A 12,715-nucleotide genomic window follows, 5' to 3' on the forward strand; every position below is an offset into this window, starting at 1 on the left:
CACGGTCAACCTAGCTGATGGGATAGAATCAGATCCTTCTGATTCTTCTGGATCCTTCATGGTCATTTCAACAGTCTTCACGGCATCCTCACCAGGAGTAGATTCCATCTCAGAAAACCACCTTCTTTGCTCATCCATGAACAGCAACTCCTCACCTGCTCACGTTTTATGACATGACAGCAGTTCTGTCCCATCATCAGGCCCACTTCTGATCCTAGTTCCCCTGCTGCATCTATTTCCTTCCCTCGAGTCTTGAACCCCTCCACGTCATCCAGAAAGACTGGAATCGACCTCTTCCAAATTCTTAATAATGCTGGTATTTGGAGCTTTCCCCATGAATCATGAATGTTCCCCATGGCATCTAGGACGGTGACTCCTTCCCGGAAGGTTTTCAATTTACTTTTCCCAGATCCATCAGAGGAACCACGATCTATGGCAGCTAGAGCCTTAAGAAACGTTTTTCTTTAACAATAAGATTTGAAAGTCAGAATGACTCTCTGATCTGCAGAATGGATGTTTTGTTAGGAGACAGGAGACAACATGAATCTCACTGTCCAACTGCATCAGAACTCTTGTGCAATCAGACGCACAGTGAATAAGTGACAATATTTTGAAAGGAATCGTTTCCATCTCTGCGCAGGCCTCAACCGTGGGCTGAAGACACTCAGCGCACCAAGCAGTAAGCAGATGTGCCCCTCCCCGCACTTCCACGCCGGGGCGACGGCCTCCTTCCTCAAACCTCCCAAAACCACCTCCGCTCGCTTCAGACTCGTCCTCTGCAGGCTCCTCACCCCTCTCAGCCTTCACGGGACTGAAGAGTCAGGGCCTCGCTCTGGGTTAGGCTTCTCGGAAGGGAAGGCTGCGGCCGGTTTCATCTTCTGTCCAGACCACTAAAACGTTCTCCGCATCAGCAAGAAAGCTCTTTGATTTTCTTATCCGTTGTGTGTTCACGGGAGTAGCGCTTTTAATTTCCTTCGGGAGCTTTTCCTTCGCTTCCACAACTTGGCTGTTTGACGCAAGAGGCCTTCCTTTCAGCCGTTCTTGGCTTCTGACATTCCTTCCCCACTAAGCACAATCACTTCTCACTAAGCGCAATCACTTCTAGCTTCTGATGGAAAGTGAGAGGCTTGTGACTCTTCAGTTCACCGGAATAGAGAGTATAAACTGGCCTCATATCAATCCTGTCATGTCTCGGGAGTGGGGAACCCAAGGAGAGGGACCAAGATGAGGAGGTGGCTAGTTGGTGGAGCGGTCAGAACACACACAACATTTACGGATTAAGTTCGCAGTCTTGGATGCACATAGTTCATGGTGCCTAAAAACAATCACAATAATTACATCGAAGATCACTGATCATCGTAACAAGTACAATCTTAATAAAAAAAGTTCGAAATATTGTGAGACTTGCCAACATGTGACACAGAGACACGACGTGAGCAGATGCTGTTGGAAAATGGTGCTGGTAGACTTGCTCAACCCAGGGTTGCCCCAAACCCTCAATTTGTTAAAAAAAAAAAAAAGGAGGGGGGTGGATATCTGCGAAATGCAGTAAAGCCAAGTGCAATGAGATGACATATGACTGTATTTAGAATAGTAAATGCAGGGACGCTGGCTGGCTCAGTCAGTGGAGCGTGCGGGCTTTTGATCTCGGGATCATGAGTTGGAGCCCCACGTCGGGTGTAGAGTTACTTAAAAGAACTTAAAAAAAATAAAATAAAATAGCAAATGCAAAATTCTAATATTTATAATATGTTTAGTTAGCTGAATTACATCTGTCTACCTCACTAGTCTGAAGGTCTATGACTGGAGTCCGTCCCCCTTTTCTTACTCAAACACACTACGGTGCCCTGAAGCCAGCAGCATAGCAGTCAAGTGTGGAGAATGAGCGAGTGAATACGTGAATTGAATGGCTGGCTGCAAAGGTAGCTGTTTGAGACAGGAACTGTTGTAGGAAGGCAGAGGTGAAAGAAACAGAAAATCTACACAAATAAACCAACATAAGCATAGCAGTATGGTTTCACCGGTACCCATTCCATAGAGTATTTTTTCAAGTAAATGTGAGCTGTACGTAGAGCAACTGGGCTGACCGTGCTTTGTTATACCACGATGCTGGCTGGAGACCTGTCCCAATTTCTGACACAGGAAAAGACTATTTAAGAAACACAGTGGCTTGGGGCGCCTGGGTGGCTCAGTCAGGTGAACATTCAACTCTTGACTTTGGCTCAGGTCATGATCCTGGGGTCGTGGGATCAAGCCCCACTTCAGGCTCCAAGCTGAGGGTGGAGACTGCTTGGGATTCTCTCTCTCTCTCTCTCTCTCTCTGTCCCCATCTCTCTCTCTGTCCTTCCATCCCCTCTCTAAGATAAACAATAATAAAAAATTTTTAAAATGATAGCTCATGAAAGAGGAAGGAAGGAAGGAAGGAAGGAAGGAAGGAAGGAAGGAAGGAAAAAGAAAGAAAGAAAGAAAGAAAGAAAGAAAGAAAGAAAGAGAAAGAAAGAAAGAAAGAAAGAAAGAAAGAAAGAAAGAAAGAGGAAACACAGTGGCTTGATTTGCATAAGGGCAACTGACTGAGTCAGTAAGAAATGCTGAGTTATTGACATGCTGAGTCAATGAACCGGGATCTGTACGGGGAGTGGGCTGGGGTGCAAAGACCCAGCCCTCAACTGGTTCCTCAATCCCCTGTTGATTCTTATGAATGTGATACTGAGTCATCACTCTGACTATAACCCATCTCCTCCCTGTGACAATTGTTCCCGTGGTACCACGTCTGAGAACCAGTTCCTGAAGCACAACTATGAAAATCGCACACAATGGCACTGTGTTTCAGGTGGGTGTGGACAGCCCTGCTCTCCCGCCGGGTATCCTGCCATCAAAGAAATTATGTTGTTTCTTCTGTTTAAAAAGGGGATCGATCCGTTAACAAAGTTCACAAGCAGCCCATTCAAAATAGTTGATTTTTTTGTTTCGTTTGGTTGTTTTTATACTAAAGGTAGTAAGATACATGCAGAGTATATCCTGGCACTAGATTTTTGAAGGCTGTTACCAAGGATGGGACTCTAGCCATTAGTTTAGTATTTTGCTTTTTGTACATTTCTCCAAGTGTTGGTGTTTGTTTATAATAATTAAAGCATACTTCATCGTCCACAGGCATCGTAGCATCAGGGAGAATGCGAACTTCACAGCGGAAAGATTTCCAGGCTGGGACAAGACCAGGATTGTGGTTCTTCCATCACCAATAACTAGATTGGTCACCGGAGCACCTCATGTGACCCAGATCAGTAAGGACCATTTAACTGTAACTCTGGTTCATTCCTGTAATTTTCCCAGGATCATCTTGGATTTTGTACACTTTTGGTTAAATGCTTTGTTGTACGGCTCCTAGAAATATTTCCTGTCTTTGGGTTAGCCTCTGTAGTTCTTTGTCTTCAGCAAGTTGCTTTCCTTATGGCTTTGACCTTAATAAAAACCCTTGGTATTTTGGAAATCCTCTCTGCCGTGTTTTTAACTCTTGCTCCCCATCCTGCTTTGTGTGTGTGTGTGTGTGTGTGTGTGTGTGTGTGTGTGTGTTCCATTATCCATTTGATGTTCCATCTCAATCCTAACTCATGTGACCTCAGAATATTTGTCTTACCACAAAGAATAGGAGTATGCTCATTTCAGGAGTTTTCTTTTATAAGAGCTAGGCAACTATATACTTCTCTAAAAAACTTAATTACCAGAAAAGTCTTGCAATAATGATCTGTACTGAACGTTTGGTCATTTGCAAAGTAATATGAAGACATACACAGTTATTAAGTATATTTGATAATAAAAATATACACCAATGTTAATCATTAAATTATTCCCCATAATTTTCATGAATTCCACCCCCCACACACATGTGCACACTTCAAAGGTCTAATAATTCCAAGATGAAATTAGAGAGTTTCATGTCTTAGACATTATCTTAATGTAGATGAGTGATTCTTGTTGCGTTTGTGGATAATTAAATGTCACCACAGCCACCTATACAACCGGGAAACGACAGGACAATTGCCTAGACAGAAAAGTGAATGGCGGCACCAAAATTTCACATCTGCGTTGGTTTTATTTCTCCATTCTGTGATACTCTCTGCCCTCCTTCCATTTTAATATTTGTGGAGAGAGCAGGCTGTGCACGGTCAAACCAAAGATCCTCAGCTCCCTGGTGGTAGTTTCTAAACCCGTGTGTACATCAGAATTTCTTGGGAAGCTTAATAAAAACACAGGGTTTTCTGGGATGCTGCCCAGAATCTGTGTCTGCAGAGTGCAGAGCTGGCCCTCAGTGGACAGCGGACAAGCGCGTGGGGACCCAGAGATGCCCCATGTTGCTGTAGGATGCTGGACAGTGCCCACCACTGACAGTAAACCAAATGGAAGCCCACTGGTCTGGCAAATTAATTCACAAAGGCACTCTCCAAAATATATTTTAGATGTTGTACTGCCAAGGATGTTACAACCACTCAGTGGGCTTTCAGACTGACACATGACACTCATTTTTATGACCAACAGGTCCTCACTAACTAGACGAGCGACAGGCAACCCAAACTTCGCGGATTCACAGCGGGAATCCTGGTGTTCCCTTTCAGACATGCTTCGTCCCCACTGATAATACCTGCACCTTCCTTTCAGGGCTCGGATCCAAACACGGGGGACTTTTCTGGACGCCTGTCTTCCTCCGGCCACATCCCGTCCCCTGGTTCTGACTCCGACTTCCTTCCCTCCTCTGTTTGTACCTGTTCTGTACCACCGCCATCTGGGCTCAACCACTGGGGCAACCCCCCAACTGGTTTCCTCACCCTCTCCCGGCGTGGCGTGGTGGTTAGAGGCCCAAACTGCACCGCTGGTGTGAGTCCTGGACCTGTCACTTTCCAGTTTCGTGACTCAAAGGCCATCTTTTGGCCCCTCCAACCCGCGTTTGCACAATACATGAGGCTCCCTCTGGCTGCAGGCTTGCTACACTTGTACACTCCCTCAGTCCAAAGGCTTGCTCAGACTTTCTCAGAGCTGTTTCTTTCATGAGGTTGGTTCAAACGTAATAGTCAAACTGAGTACTTTCCTGATCCCTCTTTCTAAAACCGCAACCCACCCAGAGGCACCTGGGTGGCTCAGTTGGTTAAGCATCCGACTCCTGGTTTGGGCTCAGGTCACAATCTCATGGTTTGTGGTCTTGAGCCTCACATCGGGCTCTGTGATGACAGTGCGGAGCCTCCTTTGGATTCTCTCTCTCTGTCTCTGCACCCCACTGGTGCTCTTGAAAGAAAGAAAGAAAGAAAGAAAGAGAAAGAAAGAAGAAAAAGAACAGAATAAAATAAAAAAATAAAATAAAATAAAATAAAATAAAATAGTAACCCACCCTCTCACATCTGTGCCCCTGGCCCCTGCTTTATTCCACTTCACAGCACCCACTCCTTGGCAACAAGCCACATATTCAATTAGCTGCTCTCAATGGTCCAGTTCCGCACCCAGAAATGTGCACTGTACCAGGGGAGGGATCCGTTCCAGCCCACTCCCTGTTGTGGTTACAGCCATGCCCAGCACAGAGCAGGTACTGAGGACACACACGTTCAACGTCGTTGGAAACTTTTTCTCAACTCTTCAGTTTTGTGCCTTTACTCGGACATTTCTTTGAGTTACCACGGGGAGGAAAATGATTCACATCCTCGGCAGACAGTTTGCAAGGCCTTCATCTTGTCTATGAATTCACTAGGAGGGTTCATCAGTAGATTTCACCTTCTCCTTCCTGTATTTAGAGGCTCCTTCTTGCCTCAAGGATAAAAAAAAAAAAAACTGGCTTACGTATCATCAGATAGTACCCTAAGTTAACGGAAATCAAAAGCTGACCATTGTTCTTACTTTCTCCTTGCATTTTGACAATAACTACTCTCCCCTCTGGTAGCGGGTGCCGAGGTTCACTCTGAAAAGGTAGCAGCAATTAAGGGAAATCAAAACACATCGGTTATGTTGTGAAATCAGTATTAAAATAAACGTCTCTGAACCAGTCGTACATTCCAAAGGGGCTTTACAAATATGCACCACAAAAACCTCATGGAGACGCCCAAATCGCGTGTTCACTTGTGATGATTAAAATATTTTTTTCTTTCATTATAACCATACACTGTAGACAAATAGGCAATTAGCTGTCTGTTATTCCTCTTGGCAGCAAATGCCTTTTTTTTTTTTTTTTTTTTTTTAATGAACTTGACCTCGGCCTTACCAAAAGCTGCCAACAGTTAATTATCAAGAAAACAGCTTCAGTCATTGAAACCTTACTCATCTTGGAATGTGCCAGTTGGGACCATTTTCATCTTTCCAGGGATCTTGAAATTCCTCAGTGTAGAAGGAACTTTGCTTACAGGATTAACCAGGACAAAACATAGAAGAATCGTTAACATGTCCTAGACTTCTATGATAATGAAGCACGTGACTGATAAAAGTAGGATGTATTATTGGGATGCCAGCATCTTTGTTTAGTTTTGTCTGTTCTTGGCATTCACTTGAGCCATGATAATGCAAGCAAAACAGAGCAGAAATTGAGTAACTTGAAGGCGTTATAACCTCTGGAGCCCAGAATATCTAGAAAGATCCTCTTGGCTGTTTCGTCACGTACTTGACCGATCACACACCTTCCAGTAAAGGTTAAGTCAATATATTTATCTCCTATGATCACACTGCAATATTTTGGTCAGTATCTAAGAGAAAATGCTTGCCCCAGAGCCCCAAACAGCCACACGTACCTCCAGCACAATGCCCGGGGAGCTCTCACATTTTCTTTTCTTTTTAACTTTGTTAAGTTCATTTATTTTGAGAGAGACAGAGACAGCTTGAGTGGGGGAGGGGCAAAGAGAGAAGGAGAGAGACGATCCCAAGTAAGCTCTGCACTGTCAGCGCAGAGCCCAATACGGGGCTCGAACTCACAAAACCGCTTAGATCGTGACCTGATCCAAAACGGAGAGTCGGATGCTTGACCGACCGAGCCACCCCGGCGCCCCTCACGTTTTCTATACCAACCTTGGGGGTAGTTTGTACGCTGGAAGGTAGAGTTGACCCAATCTGGATCAAATCGGTTGGGTAACCACCGCCCAAATGCTCCGATTTTGTTTGATGTATGAAGTGACAGTAGGTGTAAAAACCGCATCAGGACTTTCATCTACTCACAAACCACCATCATAAATTCACCCACAAATAACTCCTTCCTTACAGAAACTGCAACCCAATCAGGGTGACCCGTGGCCAGAGCGGAGAAACCAAATTATAACCAGGTCATGGTTACCTTAGAACCACGTACGGCTGACTCTTTTCTGACCATTTGTCTCCCGACTGTGCGGAGCCAAATTCTGTCATTGTTGTTATGTCTACACCATTGAAGCAGCAGGGAAAGTTTCATAAAGGAGGGTTGTTTTCTGAGCACAGGGAGAAAAGGTAGCAACTGACACACACACACACACACACACACACACACACACACAGACACGAGCGTAAAAAAGGTGTTAGAATTTGTATCAATTCTATCATTCACTGGGGTGGGTGCACTGGTCCTTTGAAGAGCTGGTTTATTTATGACCTACCTGTACTGATCCACCATATATAATGGGGTCTCCAGGAAAAATGAAATATGACTTATACAGAGTTGTACACGAACCTGACACTCAATGAAGTAAAACTTGGTTTTGCGCACAGCAGTCAACTACATGAGCTTAACTGGCATAATAAAGCTTATCAGCCTACCTGTCATGTTGCAATATACGAGAGCAGGTTCCAGAGGGCCACTTCCATCGGAATCGATATAGTAGAGCCCTGAAGAGTCTCCTCTGTGCTTGTGGGCTTCACAGGACTGCTCGTACAACGCTGAAAAGGACAGGGATCTCAGCCAGGGGCAGCAAAAGATGGGGCCCTCCATGTTGTTAATTACGCAATACCTGCACCAGTGACACTCATTCTGCGTTGCTCTCGGGGGCATTTTGGCTAGAGGAGTGTTCCCCTGCTCCGATCAGGCAGCATGAATACTCTGAGGCACGGAGCAAAAGATGTTAAGAGGTATCTCTGTGCGGCTCTGAACCCTGCGTGCTCTAGAAACGAGACTCTTTCCAGAGCCATGGTAACTGGACTTACACAGTCCAATTTTATTCTGCCCCATAATATCTAAGCATCTGAAGGGCGCTGGCTTCATCTCCCTAAGTGATCTGTTATTATCTAATAAGCACGGTGATTTTTTTAAATCACTCAGTAATTATACTCTCTGTTTACTTAAAACACTCCACACGGGCAACGCATTGTTTCCAAGATGGGTTTTGCAAAGCACCGGCTTTTCTTCGTTCAGCGTTTAAAGTGTGTTTTAAAAGGAAATTTCCTTAAGTGCTTTGCCAAGGATTACTCAAGAAAACTGAAATTCAAAAAAAAAAAAACAAAAACAAAAAGCGTATACACACAAAACATCTCTTTGTAAGTTCAATGTATCCTGATTCTTAGTTGAATTTTTTATGTGTGCAATAAATGCTTTGCTAGCACATGGCAAGTGATTAACATCTGCAGATAATGGACTTAATTAATATTCAGCCTAAGCTTAAATGAGTAATCAGCCGAGCAGTGTCTCCCGTGCACATCAGTCACCGCCTCGAGAGGAAAGACCCTTTGAAAACCTGAAAAGCAGCTAACGGCCACCAGGAAAGAAACGCATCACTGCTTCTGGCACAGTGTGGACTGGATCTTTAAGCCACCCTAAGGATGAGGTCCGGCATTCAGGAACACAGACTCAGGAAGTGGCTAGCCAAGATCCACCGCCGAGAACGATCCCGGAAGGGACGGAGAGGGCAGAGTGGGGGCCCAGAACTGATGCCCTTCTCCACTCACTGGGTTAGCTACATTTTAAAACTCGGCCGATTTCAAAGAATGAAGCAAAACCCGGAGAGGGGGTGGGGTGGGGCAGAGGGACTGTTTTTCTCCCTTCGCACAGAAGAAGAAGATCAAAGGAATGTTTGCTTGTCCGGGGGATGTTACAAAAGAAAACATTCTTTTATTAAATATGGCCAGGTGTCAAATGGGTCAAATGAGATCGGCCCAAATCAATAGCACGCCATCGACTCTGGTGGCTACAGACACAACATGGAATGCTTTCCCAACAGCGTTGGCTTGCATTTTGCCCACTCATGTTTACGCTTCTATAAATACGTAAACGTGCTTGCAACTGCCCTGGAAAAGTGTCCAGAGGGACACACACAAAGTGACGACAGTGGTTACGTTTGGATCGGGGCTGGACCCGCCTGGGGAATGAGGGTAGAGGAGGAAACACCAGGAAGGCACCTGCGTTAATCGTGCACTTACACCGGAAACTAACGGCCTTATGAACCCTTACTGTGGAACTGGAAATCTCTCCCTTTCATTTTGGTCTACTATTAGAGTATCACAACAAAGTCAATGCAGTTATTAGACCAAATCAAATTACTAAGGCCACAAGTGAAAGACTCCGTATAATACACCTGTTAATTTTCCAATCAGAGTTGTTTGGGATGATGGTTAAATCAGAGTTACCGGCAACACCGTAGCAAATCATTCCTCGGTCATTAACCTTCAGTAGGTATCCGCTTTGTGTAAGACACCTTGCTGGGTGCCATCTGTGGCAGGGGGAGCACTGTACGTAAGAGACCGCCCCCATACTTAGCCGTGACTCTGGACAAGTCACTGAGCCTCAGACATCCCAGATGTCCAGCTCCTTCCAAATAAAGAGGTGCCTTGGAAAATTCTTATTGGCACCATAAAAGCAAATTCAGGTACAACTGCTCTGGTTGAACTTATGGGGTGTTTAGTGGGGTGAGCCACCGCCCTTTGACTGCAAGAGCCTCCCGGCTCTTCTGTGGAACATCCCGGGCCGGAGGCCAAGGCTTCTCGGCCCGACGCTGATGCCTGCTGCTTTGGGGTCCAATTCGCACAGGCTGGAAACTTGACAATCTGTGCTCTGCCTCGGGGAATGTTCACGGCGGGCTGTTTTCTCTAAAGGCCCAAGGCGGGGACACGTGCTAAAAAGAAGGGGCTCAGAAACGTCGGCAGTGATACGCCAAAAAGGAAAAAGTAGAATAAAACCATAAACAACGAAAGCCATGAGTTAGACAGCAATGAGGATCTCAGGGGCTCTGTGGCAAGCCTCCGGTCGGTAATGAATTTGGGGTCGCTCAAGTTTGGTTGGCTGTGGCCTTCAGAGAATGATTCTTTGGAAAAGAGCCTGGTGTTCAAGATGGAAGACGTGGGGATGGTTCAAGGCGGTCAGCCCCGGCCGGCAGCTGTGGGACCTTGATCGAGGGACCTGACCTCTCTCTTTCCTAAGTGCACAATGTAGAACACTCACCTTCTAGGATGATTCTGAGGATCAAAGGAGTAGAAACATGCAGAGAACTACAGAAAACTAGGATCCCACAGGCACATGGTAAGCTTCCAGTGCATTCACCACCGCCATCATCACAGAGCATCACGACTGTGAGGGACCTGGACGTTTACCCGGCCTCTGGCTGACTCTAGAAACCCTACCATGTTAACTCTCATCCTGTGCCCGTTTTTGCAACCCCCCTCATTAGATTTTATAAATACTGACATTCAGTAGCTCGTCCTCTTTACTTCGGCAGACGGGACTGGAGAACTAAAACCGGGTCCGACGCAAGGAACAGAGTAACGTGATCATGCTGTCTAGATTGTTTCTTGTATTGGGGGTTTTTATTACATTTTATTTTCCTATATTTATTTTTCTTTGCCTGCTGCTTTCTGTTTTTTTTTTTCCATCCTATCTGATACTACGTATTTCTGTAAACTGCCTTGACATCACTAGGAAATAAAACTGATTAAAAATAAACCAGGCATGGGGCACCTGGGTGGCTCAGTCGGTTAAGTGTCCGACTTCAGCTCAGGTCCTGATCTCACGGTTCGGGAGTTCGGGCCCCTCGTGGGGCTCTGTGCTGACAGCTCAGAGCCCGGACCCTGCTTCGGATTCTGTGTCTCCCTCTCTCCCTGCCCCTCCGCCACTTGCGCTCTCTCTGTCCCTCTCAAAAATTATCTCACCAACCATGAGTTCATGACATGAACCGAAATCAACAGTCGGACACTTAACTGACTGAGCCACCCAGGCACCCCTAAATATGTATTTTTTGTTAAGAAAGATAAAATGTTAAGTCTTACCAGAAAATGTACAGAAAAACCATACGGGGGGGGGGAATGCTGAGCTCTGTCTGAAACTTGATAATGCTTACGTTTTGTTTCTTTAATAAATCAGCATTTGACAAAAAAAAATTAATAAATATTCTAAAAATTAAAAAAAAAAAGAAACCAGACAAAAATTGGTCCCTAAAAACTTGTTTTTGTTGTTACTTCCCAGAACGTGGTTGCACAGACACAGACACATATACACGAAATAATGAAAAGGAAAGAAGGGGGCACCTGGGGGGCTCAGTCGGTTAAGCCTTTGACTCTTGCTTTTGACTCAGGTCAGGATCTCACGGTTTCATGAGTTCAAGCCCGGCATCAGGCTCTGTGCTGAAAGCCTGGAGCCTGCTCGGGATTCTCTGTCTCCCCTTCTCTCTGCCCCTCCCCCACTCATGCTCGCGCGCGCACGCGCTCTCTCTCTCTCTCTAATAAATAAATAAACGTTAAAAAAAAAGAAAGAAAGAAAAGGAAAGAAGAACTGCATGGAAATCAGGACAGAAAAGGGAACAGGCAGGGTGTGGGGCTTACGGGAATGGCAGGTCGCGCCCAGGTAGCCAGTGTGCGCACAGTCACAGGAAAAGGTGTCCCAGGACTGGGAACATTCGCCCCCGTGCTCACAATAGCTGGGCAAACACCTACAAGAGAACACAAACAACCGTCACTTCCCACATTCAGTCAGGAGAAAACGTGTATCTTCACCGACACATTACAGTGGAAGACAGTAATAACAGTGGCTTGTTGCAACATGAAAAATTGTTAGATCTGTCAAGAAGGTTTCCTAAGGTGATACCCACGACCAACTAAGAAACCCATTAGATGCTGCCAATTGTCACGTATTTGCGACAGATACATTTTCTACCCGTTGCGTTATCAAAAAATGTGTTTGCTTTTTCACGAGTAAGGCAAGATCCATTTCATTACATGACCCGAGATATAAACTGCTAGCAATGGCCACGGGCAGACACAATTGTTCCCCTCCCTGCTTCCGTGTCCTTGAACTGGGACCTACAGATCCTTCCGCAGAGAGGCATTCCTCTCCACCTTGAATCTGGGTTGGGCATGTGACCAGCTCCGACAGATGGGACATCAGCAAACAGATACAGCAGAGGCTAGAATTTGGGAGATGAAAGACCTACCCCCGGAAAATCATAATACATTGATGATAGAAACCGAAGACAACACAAACAGAAAGACATACTATGCTCATGGATTGGAAGAACCCTGTTCGTACTACCCATGTCCATACTACCCAAAGCAATCTACAGATTGAATGCAATCCCTATGAAAATGCCAATAGTACTTTTCACAGAACCAAAACAAAAAATCCCCAAATTTGTGTGAAACCACAAAAGACCCTGAATAGTCAAAACAATCTTGAGAGAGAAGAACAAAGCTGGAGATATAATTCTCGATTTTAAACTATACTACAGAGTTGTAGTAGTATAGTACATGGTACTATATGGTACATACCATAGAGTATGGTACTGGCACAAAAACAGACACAAAGATC

General features: G+C 45.3%; 1 protein-coding gene across 4 annotated transcripts in view; it reads right to left on the reverse strand.

The window, feature by feature from the left end:
- LOC106985597 (contactin-associated protein-like 3) overlaps positions 1-12,715 on the reverse strand; it is a 193,147-nt gene that overhangs the window by 52,166 nt on the left and 128,266 nt on the right. For all 4 annotated transcript variants that reach the window (XM_053205346.1, XM_053205347.1, XM_053205345.1 and 1 more), the window contains 2 exons: positions 11,734-11,840; positions 7,750-7,869 (listed from right to left, as the gene is read on the reverse strand). In XM_053205346.1, the coding sequence (XP_053061321.1) occupies positions 7,750-7,869; positions 11,734-11,840 (227 nt within the window). The remainder of the gene's footprint in view (positions 1-7,749; positions 7,870-11,733; positions 11,841-12,715) is intronic.

Source organism: Acinonyx jubatus, chromosome D4, assembly GCF_027475565.1.
Source record: "Acinonyx jubatus isolate Ajub_Pintada_27869175 chromosome D4, VMU_Ajub_asm_v1.0, whole genome shotgun sequence".
NCBI lineage: Eukaryota > Metazoa > Chordata > Mammalia > Carnivora > Felidae > Acinonyx > Acinonyx jubatus.